The following is a 24,864-nucleotide window of genomic DNA, read 5'->3' on the forward strand; positions in this document are numbered from 1 at the left end:
ACTCATGACCCAGCCGGGCCATGCAGATCCTTCGGAGAGGTCTCCACTTTCTCCTTCCAGCAGACTTCTTCTTACTGCTTCTTTGGGAGAATATCGACTTCCGTACTTCTTTCTGTCACATGCATTCCCACAGAAACATTAGCACGCCTCTCCTCTATTGCTCTGAGAGAGAGGGGACTCAGCTATAAAGCTGCAAATATAACGTTTTAAGTGTCCTCTAAGTGCATTATACAAATGTGGCACTAGATGGCGCCGATGAGCTAATGGCAAATTCCATATACAGTGGTGCCCCGCAAGACGAACGCCTCGCAAGACGAAAAACCCGCTAGACGAAAGGGTTTTCCATTTCGGAGGCGCTTCGCAAAACGAATTCCCCTATGGGGTTGCTTCGCAAGACGAAAAAAATCTTGCATCCCCCCGCGGGTTTTTTTCGCTTTTTTCGCCCTTTTCTTAAGCCGCTAAGCCGCTTATCAGCTGTTCCGCTGATAAGCCGCTTAACAGCTGATCACTGGAAGCCGCTTGACAGCTGTAGCGCTAATCCGCTAAGCTGGCAATGGGCTTGCTTCGCAAGACGAAAAAACCGCTAGACGAAGAGAATCGCGGAACGAATTCTTTTCGTCTAGCGAGGCAGCACTGTATATTTTACAACTTCTTTTTTTAAAAAAAGCATTTTCGCAGCGTTTTTTAATATCTGTGTAGATCTAGCCACAGTTATCTAGCACTGTCTCTTCCTCAGTGTCCATGGAGATGCGGCCATTGCAGTCAAGTCACTTACACACAAAAAACAAAATCGAGACTGTAATAAGATACCTCCCGTGCGACCAGATTTAACCAATTGCACGAGGGTTACTGGGGAGCATTCCAGAATCAAACACAATACAGTGGTACCTCTGGTTAAGTACTTAATTTGTTCCGGAGGTCTGTTCTTGCCCCACAGCTTCCTGTATTCCAGCAAACCTCTTATTCTTGTCATCACTTAGCATGCAAATATAGTGGTACCTCAGGTTAAGTACTTAATTCGTTCCAGAGGTCTGTACTTAACCTGAAACTGTTCTTAACCTGAAGCACCACTTTAGCTAATGGGGCCTCCTGCTGCCGCTGTGCCGCCGGAGCACGGTTTCTGTTCTCATCCTGTAGCAAAGTTCTTAACCTGAAGCACTATTTCTGGGTTAGCGGAGCCTGTAACCTGAAGCGTATGTAACCTGAGGTACCACTGTAACGCATTTAAGTAAATTAAATGACTGTGCTTAACAGCAGTGACTTATTCCTTGGTCTCTAATCCTTACATGTGTGTTTCGCACTCGGCCTGTGCTGTGTCTTGTTGCAGAGAGGTCGCAGGTCACTCAAGCACTGGACATTGTGTGCATATGTGTTGGTAGAATGAATCTCTCTCTATTTTATGTTACTTGTTTGTATTTATGTGCCAGGTTACTGGACTTCCCTTCATCTTGTGCAGCAATCCCAGGGCATTTTCCCATATTTGCGCATTTCGAGGTATAATATCCAAGGTTCAAGACAGGTGTTGTCATTTCAACGAGCCACTGATGTCTCAGAGAGCCCCTTGTGTACTTCCCAAACCAATCTCACATTTGCATTGCTCAGCTTTTGGGACTGTGGGTGAAAAATCCTGAATGTTTCTGCCTGCAGCCCAATGTTTTGTTGGTTGTCTTTTGAACTGAAGCTTCTTTCCCCACCCTAAGTCCTCTAGATCTGTCCCCAAAGTCTTCTATGGTAGGGTACCGTTGCTGGGACAAGCGCGAAAATAGAGCACATTCTTGGCAGCAAGAAATCCCAGGTTTAATCCCTGGGACCTCCAGGTACGGCTGGGAAAAGACCACCCCCAGGGACCTAGAATCATAGAATTGTAGAGTTGGAATGGACCCCTAAGGGTCATCTAGTCTAACCCCCTGCTGCCAGTCAGAGTAGACTATATTGGAGGAGAAGGAGGAGTGTTATTGATGGCAATGATTCAGTTTATATCCCGCCCTTCCTCCCAGAGGAGTCTGGGGCAGCAAGCACATCAAAAACAAGATAGATAAATAGATATTTCTCTTAGTGATTTCAGAAAGTGCTTTCCAGCCATCAAATTCAGTTTTTAGATTCCTTCCAAAAGTCAATAAGGAGGGAGACAGGGAGAACACACTAGGCAGGGCATTCCACAAATGGGGAGCCATCCCTCTGACAAGTGGGGGGTCAACACCAAGTAGGCAGCCCCCAGTAATGACACAACCACCAATACTTCACCTGCTGACTGTGGGATCCAAGCTGGTTGGTGTTAGCTGAGGTGCTATTTTAGGTTCCAGTGCTCTGACTTTGTATAAAATAGGTTTGTATGTGATTGTTCCCTTTTGAACACGAAGCGTCTGTATATTGAATCGGGATATTGCTCTTCCTAGGCCAGTATTGTCTACTCTGGCTGGCAGCATCTCTCCATAATCTCAGGCAGGAATCTTTCCAATCCCTGGCGATGCCAAGGATTTGAACCTCTGGCACTGACCTGGGGCTGTAAGGTAAAAGGTAAATGACCCCTGGATGCTTAGGTTCAGTCAAAGGCGACTATGGGGTTGCGGCACTCATCTTGCTTTCAGGCGAAGGGAGCCGGCATTTGTCCATAGACGGCTTGCTGTGGCCAGCAGGACTAAACCACTTTTGGCACAAAGGAACACTGTGACGGAAACCAGAGTGCACGGAAACGCTGTTTACCTTCCCACTGCAGTAGTACCTAATTATCTACTCACGCTGGTATGCTTTCAAACTGCTAGGTTGGCAGAAGCGGGGACAGAGCAATGGGAGCTCACCCCATTGCGGGGATTCGAACCGCCGACCTTCTGTTCGGCAAGCCCAAGAGGCTCAGTGATTTAGACCACAGTGCCACCCCTTCAAAAAACGAAACGGGACTTTGAAACTCCTGAACGGAGCTCTGCAGTCTTCCCAGCTGCTAGGCAAACAGTTCCAAATAGAATATCGTAATTTGTGTGCGCGAGGAAAGCCTTTACATAATCCCCACTGTCCACACACTTGCGGGTTCTTAAATCTTTCCATCTGGATAAATATTTATACACTTGTAACCAATAGCTCCCCCCCCTTTCTTTTCCCAAAAGAACATTCCGGTTTATGAAACAGCTGATTGTATTTCAGTTGCAGGCTCCGGGTTTTTCTCATCCGCCGCGGTAAAGGTTCTTGATTGATGTTTGGGATGCTGGCATGCGGCAGAAGTTCTGAAACGTCGATGTGCGCATCTGCTTATTAATGGATTCTTTTCATGCTCTCTGCAGAAAGAAGATGCTTTGGACGACACCCTCAGTTCGCGGCATAAAGTCAAGGAGCTTTCGGTTATAGATGGGCGGAGAGCTCAGAACTGCAATATTCTCCTCTCCAGGTACCTCTCCCATTCTTTTCCCTTTGGAACCTCCCTGCCTTAAGGTGGAGTGAATCTTGCAACTATCTCAGCTGAATGGTTTCCTGTAGTTGGAACCGTAATTGCATAAAACAATACAGCAATTGCTCACTAACCGCAACAGTAATTTGTTTTAGCGCATGGACAGTGCAATAGCTCCTTTGAGTCCAAAGGGGGAAATTTGACCAATCTCGTTCCAAATTTTGGAGCAATCCAATCAGGTTTTCTCTGATCTGCCGGTTTTCAGCTGGTGGGTTGCAGCAGAAGCACTACTACCATAGAAAAAGATTATTATTATTTTTAAAAAACGAATGAGTCCCCAAATGCATGTTTGGGTTAAAGTTTATTCTCTGAAATGGTTGAAGACTATTGCATCTGATTCACCCAGGTGCTGGATGCTTCTGTACAGATAACTCAGTTGGTAGAGCCCGAGACTCTTAACCTTGGGGCTGTGGGTTCGAGACCCACGTTGGACAAAAAGGTTCCTTCTTTTCAAGGGGTTGGACTTCCAACACCAGAATGCTATGATTTTCTGTTGCAGGGCAACTGCAGTAATTGCAAAGCTGTTTGCAGCTTGTTATTCATCATGGTCATGCCACTGAAAAAATAATTTTGTTTATGGATCTCTTTCCATGAGACATCCTGAAGTGATTTACAGTGTTATTTTAAAAAAAAATACAATCAGTGAGCTGTTTGAAACAGGTATAGCAATTGCATATATCAGGGGTTCCTAAGCTGGAGTCTGTAGACAGCCAGTCATCTGCGAGCTTCGTTCAGGAGGTCTGTGGCATGTCTGCAAAATTGCAATGAAAAGCCATACAGCGTCTAGCAAAGCACATTATGATGGACAGAACAATTATTAAGTGGTCCCCCAAGACTCTCAACTCTTTTCAAGGGGTCTGTAGGTGGAGTAGAGAGGTGGGGAGCTATTAGCGTATATAAAAACATTTTTTAAAAAAACCTACCCAGAGAGCGAGAGAGAGAGAGATTGAAACAACAGCAGACACAAAATAAATTCAAATCCAATGGAGGTACCAGTTTGGATGAAGATCTCCACTTAAAAATCTTGTTGAAAGAAGAATGCCTTTGAAGGACATATCCCTGCAAACTCAATACTGTACAACTATAGAAAATAATGCCAGATGTACACTCCCTGTCTCATTGCTAATAATAACCACGCATGTACATCATTTCAGTTTATCTTATGATAAGCTGAATCGCCTGAATTGCTGATTGCTGGCAAGTGGGGAAAGTGCTCTGTGTTCGAATCCTGCTCGAAGATTTCCCAATGGCATCTGGTCGGCCACTTTGAGGGCAGGAAGCAGGACAAGATGGGCCACTGGCCTGAAACAGCCTCATCTTACGTACTTCCATCTGTACCTCTCCTGCAATTGCCTTGATACCTTACACAGAGTTACACCATCGGTCCTTTCAACTTAATGGTGTCGACACTGGCTGGCAGCAGCTCTCTGGGGATTCAGGCAGGAGGTCTTTCCCAAGTACCGTATTTTTTGCCCTATAGGGCGCACCTAGTTTTTTCGGGGGGGAATAAAGGGGAAAAGAATATCCCCCCCCCCCAGGCACAGGGCTGGGGCGGGAGAAGCCCCAGAACAGGCTGCTATCCGCCGGGCTTCCCAGGCTTGCGGATATCTACCCAAAGCCTGGGGCGCGCTACTTAGCGCGCCCCAGGCTTTGGGATGCAGGCTGCTATCCGCAAGCCTAGGAAGCACAGCGGGAACTTGTGGATAGCTTCCTGAAGCCTGGAGAGCGAGAGGGGTTGGTGCGCACCAAACCCTCTCGCTCTCCAGGCTTCAGCGAAAGCCTGCATTCGCCCCATAGGACACACACACATTTCCCCTTCAGTTTGGAGGGGGGAAAGTGCATCCTATAGGGCAAAAAATACGGTAGTTGGAGATGCCAGGAGTTGAAATTTGGAGCTTCTGCGTATAAAGCAGATACTCTACCACCCAACTACCAAATGAATTCTCGTTTAGCTCCGGTAACCTACCTTTATAGCCAGTGCTTTGGGGTTAGGTCTGCAGCTTCGTGGTTATAAATGCAGTCCTTGCCTCTTGGGACAGACACAAAAAGCACATGAAGGAGAAGAGTTTGGATTTGATATCCCGCTTTATCACTCCCCTAAGGAGTCTCAAAGTGGCTAACATTCTCCTTTCCCTTCCTCCCCCAAAACAAACACTCTGTGAGGTGAGTGGGGCTGAGAGACTTCAGAGAAGTGTGACTGGCCCAAGGTCACCCAGCAGCTGCATGTGGAGGAGCGGGGAAGCGAACCCAGTTCACCGGATTACGAGTCCATCGCTCTTAACCACTACACCACACTGGCTCTCACAAGTGGCATAGTCATCGTCACAAACTTTATTATACTAGCCAAAGGCCATGGCATCATCCAACAACAGTCGCTACATATGCAATAACACCACCGTCCCAATTGGGTTTTTGCTAACTGGTCTGCTAAAATTCTTCACTACATAGGATAAGAGGTAATTCTCACATAAAATACACAAGTTTAATCTCTTAGGTAAAGGTAAAGGGACCCCTGACCATTAGGTCCAGTCGTGACCGACTCTGGGTTGCGGCACACATCTCGCTTTACTGGCCGAGGGAGCCGGCGTACAGCTTCCAGGTCATGTGGCCAGCATGACTAAGCCGCTTCTGGCGAACCAGAGAAGCGCACAGAAACGCTGTTTACCTTCCCGCCGGAGCGGTACCTATTTATCTACTTGCACTGGTGTGCTTTCAAACTGTGAGGTTGGCAATGAGTAGCATAGCATAGCAGACTAAGGTTACCAGAACATTCCCGTTTCCTGGGGACAGTCCCCGGATGTACAAATTAGTCCCCTGACAAAGTCCATCTATTTAATGTTGTTTAGTCATTTAGTTGTGTCCAACTCTTCGTGACCCCATGGACCAGAGCACACCAGGCACTCCTGTCTTCCACTGCCTCCCGCAGTTTGGTCAAACTCATGCTGGTAGCTTCAAGAACACTGTCCAACCATCTCGTCCTCCGTCGTCCCCTTCTCCTTGTGCCCTCCATCTTTCCCAACATCAGGGTCTTTTCCAGGGAGTCTTCTCTTCTCATGAGGTGCCCAAAGTATTGGAGTCTCAGCTTCATGATCTGTCCTTCCTATCTATTTAATAGGAAGTTGAAAAATGTCCCCAGATCCATTGAAAAAAAATCTGGTCACCTTATAGTAGACAGGGGGCTGGGTCCATTTCCCTCAGTTTTGAAGCTAACTGGGTGGTCCTACCCCATTGGCTCCCTCTAAGCCTGGCCTGCCTGGGTGGGGGGTTGTCCTTGAGGATGACCTTGACCTCTGGATGCTCTTGTGGTCAACAAAACTGTCCTGCAGTTCTTTTGCCTAGGAGGCTATGAGCCACATTTCGCAGCTTTAGGATTCCAGTGCCATTATTTGCTGCATTTCTCCTTGCACCGTGGAGCTGATGGAGGACCTCTGCATGCAAGCAGGCTCCTTATTTATCCTAGACATTCGTAAAGCAAACCAGATATTGTCTGGCATGCGGCAAAGAGAGAGGTTCTGTCTTGCGAGATATTTTATCTCTCTCGCTCTGGGGAAAATGATTGCACGGTGAGGTCATGTTAGATTTCGTCTCTTGCAGGCGAGTATTTTTGCCGTTCCGATTTTCTCCCAGTGCCCCCTTCCTGCAAGCGCCGCATGGCCATCTAATGGGTTCTGCGTCCGGGGGCTTCAATTGTGCTGGACCGGGCTAGATATACCTGTTCCTTGCATCCAGGACAGGTGCGCTTCTGTAAGCATCCCTGCCCTCATTAGGAGGCCAGTGGGGGAACTGATATAGAAATATAGGTAAAGTTAAAATGACCCCTGACCATTAGGTCCAGCCATGGCCGACTCTGGGGTTGCAGCACTCATCTCGCTTTATTGGCCGAGGGAGCTGGCGTACAGCTTCCTGGTCATGTGGCCAGCATGACTAAGCCGCTTCTGGCGAACCAGAGCAGCGCACGGAAACACCGTTTACCTTCCCACCGGAGTGGTACCTATTTATCTACTTGCATTTTGACTTCGTGCTTTCGAACTGCTAGGTTGGCAGGAGCAGGGACCGAGCAACGGGAGCTCACCCCATCGCGAGGATTCGAACCGCCGACCTTCTGATCGGCAAGTCCTAGGCTCTGCGGTTTAACCCACAGCGCCACCTGTGTCCCTCATTCATATCTTACTTTATAATAAAACAGCCATTTGCGACCTCCCTTCTTCCCCTTCCCTGGTTCCTTTGATTTTCCCACCATTCCTGCATATTCTTATATATGCATTTACTTCTGTTTCCCCTTTATTCTTCCTTTATTTTGTATTACGCTGTTACTGAATTTACCTTAATCCTCCTAACGTTTTCACCTGATTACAATTATTTGCCAAGTAATCCACAAAGTTTTTCCATTCCTCTTTACATACAGTGGTACCTCTGGATACGCACACCTCTGGTTGCGTATGAACGTGGCAAACCCAGAAGTATTTTTCTGGGTTTTGCCACATGCGCAGAAGCCCTCTACTGAACCCAGGACCTTCTGCATGCAAAACAGCTGCCCTCCCATTGAGCTGCGGCCCCTTCCCCCAAAATCCCCATTTGTACAGTAGGTGCCATCCAGGTCAGTTCACATCCACAGCCCTTTGACTAAGAAGGAATTTAAGATGATAGTCCTCATGTTTCGGAACCAAGGGCTGATAGAAATGGAAACACAGGAAGCACCCTTAGCCAGAGTCAGTCCATTGGTCCATCAAGCTTAGTATTACCAACACTGACTGGCAGCAGATCTCCAGGGTTTCAAACAGTGGGCATTCCCAGGAGATGCACGGGATTAAATCCATCATGTTCTGCATACCAGGCAAGTTCTCTACCACTGAGCCTTCCCTAGTGAAGTAAATTTCTGTTCCATCTCCCCGGTGCCCAGGGCATGGCTGCCCCCAATGGCAGCACCCCACGACCCATAAAAACAGATTCTGGAGAAGCCCAAAGCAGGGCAGAAGAAGCCATGCCAGGCTCAGGAACTGCCCGGTTCCCTGGACCCTGACACAACCTTGACCTTCACCATGTCTCCACTGCTGGTCTCTGTTTAGGAGTCCAGGCACTTTCTACTTCCTCCTCCTCATTTTTAAAAATCTCATTTGATGTATGATTCTTTCCAAACCCCTGGACTGAATCCACACACACACACCCCACAAAAAATTAAGCTGCCCGTGCAACTCTCAACTCTGATTTCTTGGGCTTGCTAACACGTTTCTGCCTTGGTGCTGCTCCTCTTCAAGCAGCTAAAAGGAGCCTGGATGAGGTCAAAGGGGGAAGACTGTCCCCTATGGGAAGCCCCTGCGTGTTTGTTTTTCACCCCCTTTTCCCATGCTGCCACATCCCATTGACAAAGTTCGGGGCTTAAATCCTCGCGGCGGCCGACACCGTGACCCAGTTCCACCCGCTGCCCGTCTGCGCCCAGCAGCTGTTGCCAACAAAAGATAATTATTGTGTGTTTGGGCTGGGGGGCTTCCTCCTCCCTCCCTCCCTCCCTCCCTCCCTCAGTTATCAGCTTATAGCTTTTTTTGGCTGGCCTCTTTCCCATGATATTGTCGGAGCTGAGGCTGTTCTATTTTGGCACTGGGAGACGTCTCCTTCCCCCACCGGCATTCAAAGAGCCTCTAAGGGCACTTTCGTACAGAGGTTTTCTGTTTTCCTGGATGCACAGAGCTGGTTTTGAGCCTATCCTGTACCTCAAAAGCCCCAGGAAGGTCTTGCTGATTCCTTTTGTTGGTCCACACAGTGGACAGGCAACACCAGTGCCCACACCCAGGAGAGATGTACAAAACCTCTTCAGAAATGTGCGGTTCCATCATTGTTATCAAATCAAATTCCTATCCTACCCCTTCCCCTAAAGTAGTGTTTCCGAAACTTGGGTCTCCAGCTGTTTTCGGACTACAACTCCCATCTTCCCTAGCTAGCAGGACCAGTGGTCAGGGATGATGGGAATTATAGTCCAAAAACAGCTGGAGACCCAAGTTTTGGAAACCTTGCCCCACAGCTTCCTGTATTCCAGCAAACCTCTTATTCTTGTCATCACTTAGCATGCAAATATAGTGGTACCTCAGGTTAAGTACTTAATTCGTTCCAGAGGTCCGTACTTAACCTGAAACTGTTCTTAACCTGAAGCACCACTTTAGCTAATGGGGCCTCCTGCTGCTGCCGCGCCGCCGGAGCACGATTACTGTTCTCATCCTGAAGCAAAGTTCTTAACCTGAAGCACTATTTCTGGGTTAGCGGAGTATGTAACCTGAAGCGTATGTAACCCGAGGTACCACTGTATTCCTTCCATTGTCTCCTTTTTTCTTTCCCCCTTTCCCTCTTGACTGCCTTTTCAGGCTGTGATCGTAAGGAGGGTTCAATGAGACAAAAAAAAATGGGGGGGTGGGGAGGTAAAGGACCCCTGACAGTTAAGTCCAGTCGCAGACAACTCTGGGGTTGCAGCATTCATCTCGCTTTACTGGCTGAAGGAGCCGGCGTACGGCTTCCGGGTCATGCGGCCAGCATGACTAAGCCGCTTCTGGTGAACCAGAGCAGCACATGGAAACGCTGTTTACCTTCTCACCGGAGCGGTACCTATTTTTTTGCTTGCACTTTTCAGTGTGCTTTTGAACTTCTAGGTTGGCAGGAGCAGGGACTGAGCAACGGGAGCTCAACCCATCGTGGGGATTCGAACCACCGACCTTCCGATCAGCAAGGCCAAGGGGCTCAGTGGTTTAGACCACAGCGCCACCCGCATCCTTTCTAAAACCGGGAAAAGTGCATCCTTTTAAAAATAGATTCCCCTCCCCCCAATTTACCCTAAACATATGTACAAAATAACATAACCATACAAACAATATGGGAACCATGCATAGAGCATATGCCGTATAAAAACACAGAGATGCAGTTACATATAGTAAAGGGTGTTTTTTAAAAAAAATAAAAAAGATTAACATTCTATAGCCTTTTAAAGGTGTCTGTGGGAGGGGGGTTATTGGTATGTTTTGTTTTTGCCATTATTAGGCATTTTGTGTTCTCATTTTGTGTTTTTGTGTTGTCAAGCGACATGTGATCTCCTGATGAAGGGCAGTATACAAAATTATTTATTATTATTATTATTATTATTATTATTATTATTATTATTATTAGAGTTTATATACTGCCCTATACCCAGAGGTCTGTTAACAATAGTAACAGAAATGATGATGATGATGATGATGATGATAATGATGATGTTTCCACTCTGGTCAACTTTGAACATATATAAGAACAAAATAAAGCATTAAATATTTAAAACTTGCCTATACAGGGCTGCCTTCATGTGCTTTCTAAAGGTTCTGTAGTTACTCATCTCCTTGACAACCCAGTCAGATGGGCAGGGTACAAATAATAACATCATTATTATTATTATTATTATTATTATTATTATTATTATTATTATTAACAACATCAGACAGGAGGGTGTTCCACAGGGTAGGTGCCACCACCCAAAAGGCCCTCTGCCTGCTTCCCTGTAACATCACTTTTCACAGTGAGGGAACCGCCAGAAGGCCCTCGGAGCTGGACCTCAGTGTCCAGGCTGAACGACCGCAGTGAGGATCGGTCCAGGATTCCTCTCCTACATAACCAGAAATGCAGCCTGTTTACATGTGTTTTGATCTGTTTTTAGCTTGCCAAACGTTCTGATATTTTAATTAATGTCTTAGTGTTTTAAACAGCTGTCTTCAGCTGTTTATAGTGGTATTTTTATTCTTTTTATAAATCGCTTTTGAAGGTTGGGTTTTGCAATCAGTCTGTATAAGTTGTATGCAACACATGAATAAAACCATAGCTGGCATGGACAGTTTGGGCGAACACCCTTCTTGCCTTCTGTATACAACTCCACGAATGAGACTGGGCTTGTCTGGGACCAAAGCTGGAACCTCAAGATTTTAGATACTTGTCCGGTCTGCCTGCCTAACAAGGTGTCCCATTGTTGCTTTTCCAGGCTAAAATTGTCCAACGACGAAATCAAACGTGCCATCTTATCAATGGATGAACAAGAGGACCTGCCAAAAGATATGCTAGAACAGGTGAGAGCACCTGGAGTCACGTAAAAGAGCCGTGGTTTTTAAAAATGAGAATATGTTTAACGAAACACTTGGAAACCTGGGCCCCACTTTTGTGGGTCTTATGTGTCTTTGTCAGTTGCTGCACAGCCATTATTCCATCCCTCTCACACAACCCCAACCACATTCTCTATCGTAATATATTTTTTAAAAAATCTAAATTCTACAAATCCCTCCAATTACATTTTTGGGAAGTTGGGCAAATCCTTGTAAATGTGCAAACACGTAGGGGTCTTTTTGTTTTTTTAAAGTTACTCACTTCTAAAGTGCAGGTTGGGGGCAGTGCCGGATTTACATATAAGCTAAACAAGCTATAGCTTAGGCTCCCACTCTCTTGGGGGGCCCAAAAAAATTAAAGGAAAAAAAACTGGATGCACATTTCCAAAATATAAGATAAAAAAACAAATAAAATAAAACCTACATACAGCAAGTGTGTTTTGTGTTGCGTAGGCTCCTATGATGTAAGTCATGGGCCCCGCCTGCTAGTCTGCTCCCTCAAATATCACTGGTTTGCTCATTTCTATATATAGGGTGCCTACATTCTTCATGTGCAAATGGCTTTAGATACCTATTAGGTCCATAAATTACCATATAGCATGTATTCAACGCAAAAATAGAGCGGCAATTTGTTGTTGACAAAGGACAGCTGGACATATAAATGGCCCCAATACCTTCAGTAGCTTAGGGCCTCATCAAACCTAAATTTGGCCCTGGGTGGGGGCCTCCCCTTCAGGTTAAGTAGGAATGGCTCTCTTTGCAAGCAGCCATTCCGTAATTGTTTGACTGGATCCAGATGAGGGCAAGTCTCCTACAAGGTACCCATAGGATGATGGGAGTTGTAGTCCAAAACGTCTGGAGGACACCAGATTGGCAAGGCCATGTTAGAGGACCTTGAGCCAGTTTCACAGCTGCCCTTTGTCCGTCCCACTGAAGGAAGATGCTGACCACACAGGAGAGGGGCGAGTGTGTTTTAAAGTGTTATCTCTCTCTCTAACCCCACCTCCCGGCCTCCCCTTTCTCAGCTTCTAAAATTCGTTCCGGAGAAAGCTGACATCGACCTGCTGGAGGAGCACAAGCACGAATTGGACCGAATGGCAAAGGCAGACAGGTTCCTCTTCGAAATGAGCAGGTGATTTTCGGCAGGAAAAACGCAGTTGCCCTCTGGGCCGAAAGCGCAGGCCGTGGCAGACTGCGGCCCCTTCTCAGGGCAGTTTGCAAAAACGTAATAGGCAATAACTGGAAAAAAATAACAATAATTATTGTGAATTGCAATCAGGAGTCACCAAGATGGTGCCTGTGGGTGACATTGCGGCCACTGAGGCCTCATATGCCACCTGTGAAAGGTCCCAGGAAATATCCCCTCAGAGATCCACAATGCACGAGGCACTGTTTGTTCTTCCTGCTCAGTTCCACTGGCTACGCTGCTCCTACACTGAACACCCCCTCCCCTTAAACATTCCCATATTCCATTGGATGCCAAGACTGGACACACACTCTCAATGGAAGAGGTGCAAAGCAGTGGCAGAATTTGGGCTCTCAAATTTCAGCAGCTAAAAATTGGAGGCCCCTGCCTCTGGTGCTCCATTCCTCTAGCATAGTTATGGTGACCCCAGCAGTGTGGTGCCCAGCCTTTGTGCAAAGAGCTTCCGGGCTGAAAAGGTTGGCTATCTCTGTGTTACATAATTAGCAATGCCAGTACATATGACTTAACCCACTGGACTCTTAAAAGTCTGGCAAAAATGGCAGATCTTTATCTAAAAGTGTCCAAGGCAATATAAGGTTGGGTTGATACACACTTTGGTCTCCAGACCTGTAGCCAGTATAACAATGGAGTCTGGGTGGTGGTTTTAGCTCCTAGGAAAGCTCAGGGATCCTTGCAGTAAAAGTCGTGCTCGGTCAAGGGCACAGAGATGTCTTCTGCAAATGGTTGGATTTGGCAATCCAGACATCAGCAGGCACTGTCATGATGGGAAAACGCCCTGGGGTGCCCCTTCTGCAGCCCCCAAACTCCGAATGTCCTCCGGTATTCGCAATTCTGGAAAAGGCATTTCCCTTCTTCTCCAGTGTGCTTCAGCGACATACATCAAATGATATGTGCACACTAATCTTCTAGCATAACACAGCAAGAAGCGTGAGACATCGTAGAGCTAATCTATGTATATATTTACACACTATGTACAGACAAAGGAGTCTTAGCGTCTTCTCTCTCCAGCTCCGAGAGAAGAGCAGGCAGAAGTAAAAGCAAAAGTACAGTACATAGTACATAGAGCGGAAGAGATAAGACTGTCTTCCATTCCCACACTCTTCCCAGACAGGCATGTGATTTACACCAATCTCATCTGCAGCATCGGAGGCGTGTAATACTAACATCCTCCCCCCATTTCAGGTAACCGAAGCTGCATAGGCTAACGCAGCAGTAAGTGAAGTAAACATACAGGTGGTACCCGTTCCCCTTTGGAACTACCTGCAACTGGACTGGTCTCGTGCCTGACCACCTTGCACTTCTGGTTACCTTCCTTCAATGGGACTAGAGCCCCAGCTCTGTTCCTGTCTAAGTAAACAGTGTTGACCCTCGCAGCCTTTGGGAGTGGTTTCATGTCCTTGGAGGACAAACCCTGTACCCCCTGCAAGTCCTCAGGTTTCAAAACCAGTTTTGAGCTACTAGCCACAGATATATATATATTATTATATATGCTTTCGTAGATTTTCACGGGTACAGGAATGCAGGTTTTGGTGTCCTCGGGTGTCTTCCCGTGTAAAAGTTGGGGTGTCTAGGCGACGTTGACGAGTGAGACCTCGTCGAAACGTCGCCTAGACACCCCAACTTTTACACGGGAAGACACCCGAGGACACCAAAACCTGCATTATTATATATATATATATATAAATCCGAGACACAGCCCTTTCCCACCAGATCTTTTACTAGTTGCCAACTCAAGCTTTGTTCTTTTTGTCTCTTGCAGGATAAACCATTACCAGCAAAGGCTGCAGTCCTTGTATTTTAAAAAGAAGTTTGCTGAGCGAGTTGCTGAAGTTAAGCCTAAAGTGGAAGGTAAGTCTTGTGTTATAAGGGGGGGGGGGAATCTTTTTAAATTCTTGGGTGTTTCGGCTCGGATCTTCCTAAACAAAAACAAAATCAACTTTAAAAAAATATATTTTTTCAACAAAATGATAGAGATGCAGGGATAAAGATCACATTCCAGCACAATTACTGTTACCCTGCACCCTGAACTCTCCTTCCTTCCACGAACATACAAAAGACTTCTACAGTATTTGAAGGATTAAGTTATTTTCTAATGGTAGTGCAGGAAGTCTTATTCCGACACGGTACATACCACTTGCTCAGAGAAGTCTTCCTGCACAAAATATGGCAGGTGCCTGTTAGCTACTCTTTCCAGATAAAATTGAAGGCATCTTCAGTCCAGCAGGCTTTCCCAGCTAGATGAAAGGGTCTGTGCCATGGGTGCCCATTTTGTTTTTTTAAATATCATTCATTCATTCAATTCATATACCACCATTTATCAAAAGATCCCAGGGTGGTGTACAACATTAAAAATACATTACAGAACATCAATTATAAAAAGCATAACAAAAACATAATGGAAAGCGTACTGCCTAGGTGCTGGTTGTGTTTCGAACTGTTTTCTGCTGTATACCCCCTTGGGGCGACTGTGTGGGATTCATAAATCAACAATAATGATGACGATAATAATATTACTAACAAAATCTTTTCCCCTTTGCAGCAATCCGCGCCGCTTCCACAGAGACGTTCCAGAGCAAAAGTCTGAAGCAGCTGCTGGAGGTGGTTTTGGCCTTTGGGAACTACATGAACAAAGGCCAACGGGGAAATGCGTACGGGTTCAAAATCGCCAGCCTCAACAAGATTGCGGACACCAAATCCAGCATTGACAAGTAAGCCCAAGCCGCTTCTGCCTCAAGAGCGTGAGTCCAGTTGCTTTCTGTGAGAATGAGATGCAGGAAGAATATCTTTTTGTGGGATTGTACTCAGTGCCCACAAGGGGACGCGGGTGGTGCTGTGGGTTAAACCACAGAGCCTGGGACTTGCCGATCAGAAAGTTGGCAGTTCGAATCCCCGTGACGGGGTGAGCTCCCGTTGCTTGGTCCCTGCTCCTGCCAACCTAGCAGTTCGAAAGCACGAAGTCAAAATGCAAGTAGATAAATAGGTACCACTCCGGCGGGAAGGTAAACGGCGTTTTTGTGCGGTGCTCTGGTTCGCCAGAAGCGGCTTAGTCATGCTGGCCTCATGACCCGGAAGCTGTACGCCGGCTCCCTTGGCCTATAGAGCGAGATGAGCGCCGCAACCCCAGAGTCGTCCGTGACTGGACCTAATGATCAGGGATCCCTTTACCTTTACTCAGTGCCCACAAGGAACAGCTGCAGAAACACTTTTTGAGATTCAGCCCAGGTTTACATCGAAACCCTTCATGTCACCTAAACTTTGCCTGCTTCTACCTTGCTGCCAAGTGTTCAGGACCTTTATCAGCTAAAGGGTTATCATAACGGAACGGTTGCTTTGCAAATGAATTCTCACCCCACCATTATTATGTCAGGCACCCTCATTCAAGGCGATGTGTCTGGAGCCCGGCTATTTAGCTGTTTATTCAGTTCATATCCTAAAAGAGTTCAGCATCTAAAAAGTTGTAAAACAATCAAATATCCTGATAGTGAATAATTTCAAGGGTGCCAAGGAAAATTAGAAGACATCTGAAGGTAGCCCCGCATAGGGAAGTTTTTTAATGTTTAATGTTTTATTAAGTTTTTTGAGATGGAAGAAACCTACTGGGCTATTAAGCTGCTCAGAGTGACTGGGGCAAGGGTGTAAATAATAAAATTGTTGTTATCCTTCGGCCAGCAAATGCTTGGGTAAACAGGAATGCTTTGGATTCCTCCTGAAAATTAATAAAAATACAACACACCATGGAGGACATTCCACAAATGGGGAGCCACCACCAAGAAGGCCGTATCATGGATAAAACTGCAACTGCGCAGCACCCAGCAGTGGCACTGCTATTTGTTATGACTGCCTGTCTTGCTGTTGCACCTAGTAAAAGTCTGTTTCCCAGAAGACCTTTCTCTTGCTCCCGCGTTCCTGTACTGTGCAGGTGGCTTGCCCTGTGCAACGAGCCCCTTTTCACAGTAACTTTTCAGAATCCTGTTGCTTCCCCCAAAACAATTCTGTCCTTCACAAATAGAGGCAATTTTTGCAGCTGAATACAGGAGCCACAAACCTTTGTTGCATCCATATATATCGATCACTGCCCTTCTTGTGTTGTAGGAACATTACCCTCCTGCATTATCTCATCACCATCGTAGAAAAGAAGTACCCCAAAGTTCTCAACCTGCACGAAGAACTGAAGGATGTCCCCCAGGCTGCGAAAGTAAAGTGAGTGTCGTACGATTGGGTCCACGCCTGGGATTGCGGGAGGCCAACTGTGTTCATGATTTTTAGCACGTTTCTATTGAGAGCTGAGGGACACGGGTGGTGCTGTGGGTTAAACCACAGAGCCTAGGACTTGTCGATCAGAAGGTCGGCGGTTCGAATCCCCGCGACGGGGTGAGCTTCCGTTGCTCGGTCCCTGCTCCTGCCCACCTAGCAGTTTGAATGCACATCAAGTGCAAGTAGATAAATAGGTACTGCTCCGGAGGGAAGGTAAATGGCGTTTCCGTGCGCTGCTCTGGTTCACCAGAAGCGGCTTAGTCATGCTGGCCACAAGACCCAGAAGCTGTACGCCGGCTCCCTTGGCCAATAAAGTGAGATGAGTGCCGCAACCCCAAAGTCGGTCACGACTGGACCTAATGGTCAGGGGTCCCTTTACCTTTTACTATCGAGAGCTGAGCCCTAAGCAGAGCGAAATGAGGACATTGCTGGGAGGGCTCTCCCCAGGCTGAAGAGGGTTTGGATGAAGCCAAGGTGTCCCTCCATCCAGAAGGAGGGCCTGCTGATGGGGGAGCCCCACTGCACCCGCCCAAATAGAAGTGAACACCCAGCAGCAGCTGCCAGAAACACGCACACACCCCAAAAAACCACTGGCTTTATTTAGCTGCAAGCCAGGGTGGTTTAATTGTGAGCCAGTTAGCGCGCACTCATGTTCAAGAAATCTGTGGTTGCAAAGATGGGGTATTTGGTTTTTAAATCAGATACTTGCTGTCTCCCTCTCTTCACTTTCTTCCTTGCTGGTTTTAATCAACACGCTTTGAGGGATTTCACCATTAATTGGTATGTGCAGGCAGCCTCGTAAAGGAGTTTGAAGTGAATTAAGGAGAAGCAAACAGGTCTTTATTGGGTTTATAGGGAGGCCCTGCAACAAATGGAGCAGGAGAGCACAATGATCGACTCTAAAATAAATGCACCTGTAGTTTGCGGGAGTCAAAAGCCAGGCGCCAGTTTTGAGCTTGATTGTTTGTGCAAAAGGTGAGCGGAGGCAGTCTGTCTGGGTCCAAGGCCTGCAGGCCTATTTTCTGCAATGCAGGAGATGTTCGGTGCCTGTGCTGCAGATTCAGAATTTCCACCCTGGGTTTAGTGGTGCAACGGGGATCCTGACACGCTCCTCGGCTGCAACATGTGTTACTCCACTTGATTCGAAACGTGGCGAGCCAGTCTTGTGGCGTTTGGGGGGACATTCTGCTCACTCTGTTGTGGGGGGCCTGGACATTTCCTGATGCTGAGTCAGAATCTCCTTCCTTGCGACTTGAAGCCATGGGTTCGCGTCCTACCATCCAGAGCAGGACAAAACAAGCTTGTTCCCTCTTCCATTTGACAGCCCTTGAGATATTTGAAGATGGAGATCCTATCTCCTCTCAGTCTCCTCTTTTGCAGGCCGTGAATGTCATAACTCACAGGCTTGTCAATACAAAAATTTGAATTTTACATAATGCACATTGCTACAGCCACTTTATGGGACGCAGGTGGCGCTGTGGGTTAAACCACAGAGCCTAGGACTTGCTGATCAGAAGGTCGGCGGTTCAAATCCCTGTGACAGGGTGAGCTCCCATTTCTCGGTCCCTGCTCCTGCCAACCTAGCAGTTCAACAGCACGTCAAGAGTGCAAGTAGATAAATAGGTACCGCTCCAACGGGAAGGTAAACGGCGTTTCCATGCGCTGCTCTGGTTCGCCAGAAGCGGCTTAGTCATGCTGGCCACATGACGCAGAAACTGTATGCTGGCTCCCTTGGCCAATAAAGCTGGATGAGCACCGCAACCCCAGAGTCGGCCACGACTGGTCAGGGGTCCCTTTACCTATACCTTTACGGCCACTTTGAATCTTAACACACATCGCCCGAAATTATTTATTTATTTGCATGTCAGACAAATGCCTTCTCTAGCATCTTTTTGGTACCTATTGAAGATCTTATCCTTGTTTTTCAGCAAGCCTTTTAAGTGGAAGTTATTAGTCCCAGTTTGCTTTTGCAATGTATTTGAAGTTGGACGGATGGACGGACAGATGAGGCAGGCAAACAAAGGATCTTTTTATTGATAAAGTTATGGTTATGTACGATCAATTAAAAAACAAGTCAGTCCCTTGGAAGCTTGAATTCTAAAAGACAGGGGACAAAAGGAAAGAGGCATGCGGAGGGGAAAGGGGTGGGAGCCAAATTCTGGCACCAGTTTTTAGAGAAGATGCTGGTGCAAAGTTTGCTGCAGGCGAGAGCATAACCCCAAAGCAGGAGGAAATGCAAATTATGCATTTTATTTGTTGTTGTTTTTCAATGGGAGACATGCAGCCGGCTTTGGAGCCGTGTTTCTGGAAATGTAACTGGCTTCCTTTATTTCTGGCAGCATGACTGAGCTGGAGAAGGAAATTGGCACCTTGCGCAGTGGGCTGAGGGCTGTGGAGACAGTAAGTATTGTTCACCCACTTAATGGTCCCCCTGCTTTTTTTAAGCACCCGTCCTTAAGAGAGGAAGGAGGCTAAGGCGACTGGAGCTGCTTTTATCTCCCTTCCCAGAGGCCGTTCTCCTTCTCCTCCTTCCTGACCTGCAGCTCATTACTGCGCATTATGGTTTTATTGCCTTTGTCTCTTTAATTATAAGCATTTTTTTTAAAGGAAGTTTGTTTGGGGATAGGCACAGCTGGTGCAGATGTCACCTTCCTGCCAGTTTTTGCCAACCTGGTTCCCTGCATATGTTCTGGATCACAGCTTCCGTTAGAACCCCGGCCAGTTGTGCTGGAGAAGACCTGATTCTCTGTGCTTGGAAGTCTTCGCATTTTTAGAAGAGTTTTTGCTGATGGGGCTTAATATTCTTAGACTCAGCCTGACCGATCTTGTTAAATGCTGCTGTGGTTGTGTTTGCTTGTGTGTGTATAATTATTATTATTGTTATAGTTTGTATGTTCATTTGCTACTGCTGTTCTTTTGTTCTTTGCAAAGCTATTCTTTCTTTTTTTATGTTATATTGGTTTTAAAAAAACAACAATGTAAATGTAAACTTATTTGATAAAGAAAAGTGGAATATAAATGAATGGGGGGGGGGACTGTGGATAAGAGATAAGGTTGTAGGTTGCACACACGAATTCCCTCAAATATAATCTGGGTCATTATAACTTGCCAGTCATCAGGAATCTCTAAGAGCAGGTCGCAGCAGTATAAAATATAGCATGAAAAACAGTTTAATTGTAGAGTTGGAAGGGACCAAAAGGGTCTTCTAGTCCAGTGTTTCCCAATCTTGGGTCTCCAGCTGTTTTTGGACTACAGTTCCCATCATCCCTCACCACTGGTCTTGCCAGCTAGGGATGATGGGAGTTGTAGTCCAAAAACAGCTGGAGACCCAAGGTTGGGAAACACTGCTCTAGTCCACACACACACACACACACACACACACACAATTCAGGAATCTTAGCTGAAGCATCCATGACAGGTGGCCACCCAACCTCTGCTTAAAAACCTCCAAGGATGGAGGGTGTGCCCAGCTGATACCTAACTGGGAGGGAGGATAATTCCTGGGTTGGATAGAGCCAAGGGTGACAGCTCAAGGTAGGATATCTGCTTGGCATGCAGAAAGTTCCATCCTGAGCATCTCCAGGTAGGGCTAAGGATGTGTCTGGCTCACTATAGGGCAGCTTTCTGTGTTCCTGTAATCCACACAATAATCCCTACACCCATGTGGTTGCAGTATTCAACACATGTACCTTAAATGCATGAGATAGTGCCGCACGGAAGCAACTCTCTCATGCTGGGTGAGCATGTGTTGAGCATTGGGTTTCTGCCGCTCAGGTCTTTGTGGATCCCAGCCAACACCTGGGTGGATGACTGCCATGGTTCCTCTCCTTGAGCTCCCAATAACCAAAATGAATTTCTCTCTCTCTCTCTCTCTCTCTCCTGTCTCCAAAGGAACTGGCGTACCAGAAAACTCAGCCTTCCCACCCAGAAGACAAGTTTGTTTCCGTCGTCAGCCAGTTCATCACGCTGGCCAGCTTTAGCTTCTCGGATGTGGAAGATCTCCTGGCAGAAGCCAAAGAACTGGTAAGAAAGTGAAACCTCTGGAGCTCCTGGCGCTCCAAACCTCTCTGCTTTGTAGGGATAGGGTCCTCACCCTCAGTTCCAGGAGATAGAAGACCCTCACCAAAGGCAGTTGCCAACATGGGCAGAGCTACAGGTGCGTCAGTCCAAACAAGCCAAGGTCAAGCACAGAGAATCAGTCTAAGTCCAAAATGTGACCCGGAAGCGAAGTCATGAAACAATCCAAGTCTGGGACCAGCCGCAAAGAGGAGTAACTAGAATGAGGAGCAAGGACAGAGAGCCACTGGAAGGCTCAAGGAGGCCTTATATTATCTGGCTTACCAGATTTCTTTTCTTCTTCTTCTTTGGCGATCACTCGTAGCCGAGTAAGATTGTCTTCCATAAACACAGTTTTAACTATGAGTCCATAAGTGACTGTGGAGGCCAATTCTGGAACCACACGTCCTTCCACAGTGGGGACATAGGTTTCTGGGCGGGAGTTGATCACGGTGTGGATTTGCCAAGCGTGCCTTCCTCTTAGCACACATCTCCCTTGCGTTCTGAGTTTGAGCATCTTCTTTTTTTTCTTTTTTCTTTTAAATAAAGTTTTTTATTGATACAAAAAGAAAAACCACAAATACCAAATTACACACAAGAATAACCATAGACACATAATTTTCTTAGCAAACAATAAAACATCTATTGGTCTTAACACTAAAGACCCAACCTCCCGTCTATTCCATATTTCAAATTCATATTACTTATTGCCAATACACACTTTTATCATATTTAAACTTATTCTTAATAAATCTAATTTATTATATCTACCTTGCAACTATTACTGAAGTTCCTCGAATGCTGCAACAGAATTTAAACTACTATATTTATTTTTCAGATATTCTTTGAAAACCTCCCGTTTTGAAACAAATTCCTGTTTTGATTTATTCTTTATTTTTTCTGATAAACCATCTAATTCGAGCGTCTTCAAAGCCCATGACACCTTCGGTAAAGGCTTTTCTCCAATTGCAGCGCTCGCAGGCCAGTGTTTCCCAGTTGTCAGTGTTTATACTACATTTTTTTTAGCAAGAACCATGCCACTACTCTGCGTCCATAGATTCAGGTTATGTTGCTACATGTCAGCCTGAGTGTTTAGGTGCTGGCATTCTTGAGGACGGTTTTCATCTCCTCCTCTGACTGTTCCAAGGCTTCTTAAGCAGGACTTGGGGATCCTCAGCGCTGGTTCCAGGAGACCCTGCCTGCTCATTTGCCCCAAGGTCCTCGGCTTGTGGAGTGTCTGGTTCATCCTCCAAGGACACAGTGCCTGTCACCAACTCAGGGCTAGGCATGGCAGTCTGTGGTTTAGGTCATGATTGCATATTCCCATTTTACAGCTGGATAACTGAGACTGAGGGAATGTGGCTTGTCCGAGGCAACCATTGAATGGCTGACTAAACCGGAACCTTGAACTCCCAAGTTCCGTTGCAGACCCACAATTCCCAGAGTGGTTTAACAACCAATCCCTCTTCACAGGGAACTCTGTGAACTGTAGCTGTGTGACAGGGAAAGGCGTCTCCTAGCAGCTCTCAGCACCCTTAACAAACTACAGTTCCCAGAATTCATTTTTTGGATGTCCACAACTAATTCTCTAATTCTTTTCTTAAAACCATCTAAAGCCAGTGACCCTAAAGGACCACCAAGAAGTCCCTTTGTGTTTCTTTATTTTACAAACCCTTGACATTGCTACACACGTCTTGCATGAGTGTTTGGCTTGCAAATTTTATCTGCTTTGCACACTTCTGTAGATAGCACAAACTTCGTGCTTTTGGATGGGCAAAGTTTCGTTTTTGAAAAAGAGGGAGGGTTTGGGGGGGGGAACACCTCCTTTCCAAAAGCTTCAATAGCACATTTGGTTCTAATGCTGAAGCATGTGGCAACGATAAATACAAGCGCAAACCTTCAAAGAGAAGTTGAAAATGCGAGTTTGCCCCTCTCCCTGTTGTGCCTTCGAGTTTTATTATCTCCTCTGCTGCAGTGTTGTGCCCCGTTGGTTTTATTGCTCCTGAGTTAATAATACTAATAATGAAAAAAAAGAGGAGGTAGAGGATAAAGGGCATTAATTGAAAGCAGAGGTGTGACTTCCTTGATGTCTTCAGAATGGCAGGAGCTGTTCCGACAGGGGAGGCAGAACAGACCTTTGGAAAGGGAGGTTTGGTGAGGCCTGGGGTCTGACTCTAGCCACCAGAATTCGGATTTGGGGACAAGGAATGGTGTAACGTGGCAAAGCAGAGCAAGGCCTTGGCTTGTACTCTCCAGATATGTAAGGGATTAAGGACTTGCATCATGAGCTGAACTGGCCAAAGTCTGACCTAACACTGGTTGTTTGGGACCTGGTGAAATTAGGAAACAAATGTGTTTCGATTTCGGAATTATTTGTATTTCATTGCATTGCATCCTGCCCATCTGACTGGGTTACCCCAGCCACTCTGGGCGGCTTCCAGCATGTATATTCTTGACATCTGATGGGAGGGCATTTCATAGGGCGGGTGCCACCACTGAGAAGGCCCTCTGCCTGATTCCCTGTAACCTCACTTCTCGCAGGGAGGGAACTGCCAGAAGGCCCTCAGAGCCTGGACCTCAGTGTCCGGTCTGAACGATGCGGGTGGAGACGCTCCTTCAGTTATACTGGGCCAAGGCCATTTAGGACTTTAAAGGTCAACATCAGCACTTTGAATTGTGCTTGAATGTACAGAGAGCCAATGTAGGTCTTTCAGGACCGGTGTTACATGGTTCCAGCAGCCTCTCCCAGTGACCTGCCTAGAATAGTTGTAGTTTCCAAATAGTTTTTGCTTCCTTCTTTAGTTATTATAATTTTACACACACACCCCAAATTTCCCTCCAAGGAGCTAAAGTCAGCTTGTGTGATTCTTCACAACCTCACCCCCCCCCCACCCAACACAACAACCCTGTGATCCAGGTTAGGCTGAGGGAATATGATGGGGTTGAGGTCAGTGATCTTCATGGCCAATTGCGGATATGGCCTAAAGAAGGATACAAAACAGGTTGTTGCATGCAGAGAAAATCTCCTTCCTGAATCAGTGACTGATTTAGACCAAAGAGGCTCTCTTTGAGAAGGGTTGCTTTGGGCCAATAAGTCCCCACAAAGTAAACAAAATGCATATTTTCTTTCTCTAGTTTGCCAAGGCAGTGAAGCATTTTGGGGAAGACGCTGGCAAAACGCAACCGGACGAGTTCTTCGGGATCTTTGACCAGTTCCTGCAGGCTGTGACCGAAGCCAAACAGGAGAATGAGAACATGAGGAAGAGGAAGGAGGAAGAGGAGCGACGGGCGCGCATGGAAGCCCAGGTGGGGATAATTGTGTAGGGTGGGGTTCCCTCGCATGTCCTTGGCAGCCCATAGCTGAAGGGGGGAGCCCAGGTAGCTCAATGCACCCATGGTTTTGACTCCATTTCAGACAGCTGCTTCGCAAACGACGCAAGCTATGCAAGTCAAGGTGTCAGTGCATCTAGTTGTTGGGGTGTTAAGTTGCCATCCGTCTGTCTTGGGATATGAGGGGTAGAGAAATTGCAAGAAAAATTGCGTGCAAAAATGAAGACCAGTAAAAATTATTGGGGGAATGCATAGGTAAAGGTAAAGGGACCCCTGATCGTTAGTTGTGACCGACTCTGGGGTTGCGGCGCTCATCTTGCTTTATTGGTCAAGGGAGCCGGCGTACAGCTTCTGGGTCATGTGGCAGCATGACTAAGCTGCTTCTGGCAAACCAGAGCAGCGCACGGAAACGCCATTTACCTTCCCACCTATTTATCTACTTGCACTTTGTCGTGCTTTTGAACTGCTAGGTTGGC

At 46.6% G+C, this 24,864-nt stretch overlaps 2 protein-coding genes across 3 annotated transcripts in view; both read left to right on the forward strand.

The window, feature by feature from the left end:
* The window catches only part of DAAM1 (dishevelled associated activator of morphogenesis 1), a 182,468-nt gene that overhangs the window by 152,597 nt on the left and 5,007 nt on the right, over positions 1–24,864 (forward strand). For both annotated transcript variants that reach the window (XM_083732298.1, XM_083732299.1), the window contains 9 exons: positions 3,276–3,379; positions 11,424–11,508; positions 12,567–12,673; positions 14,508–14,596; positions 15,288–15,456; positions 16,841–16,948; positions 19,342–19,402; positions 20,894–21,025; positions 24,194–24,364. In XM_083732298.1, the coding sequence (XP_083588424.1) occupies positions 3,276–3,379; positions 11,424–11,508; positions 12,567–12,673; positions 14,508–14,596; positions 15,288–15,456; positions 16,841–16,948; positions 19,342–19,402; positions 20,894–21,025; positions 24,194–24,364 (1,026 nt within the window). The remainder of the gene's footprint in view (positions 1–3,275; positions 3,380–11,423; positions 11,509–12,566; positions 12,674–14,507; positions 14,597–15,287; positions 15,457–16,840; positions 16,949–19,341; positions 19,403–20,893; positions 21,026–24,193; positions 24,365–24,864) is intronic.
* The window catches only part of JKAMP (JNK1/MAPK8 associated membrane protein), a 94,959-nt gene that overhangs the window by 35,141 nt on the left and 34,954 nt on the right, over positions 1–24,864 (forward strand). The gene's annotated exons all lie outside the window — the stretch shown is intronic.

The sequence above is a fragment of the Podarcis gaigeae genome (assembly GCF_964106915.1).
Source record: "Podarcis gaigeae genome assembly, chromosome: 1".
Lineage (NCBI taxonomy): Eukaryota > Metazoa > Chordata > Lepidosauria > Squamata > Lacertidae > Podarcis > Podarcis gaigeae.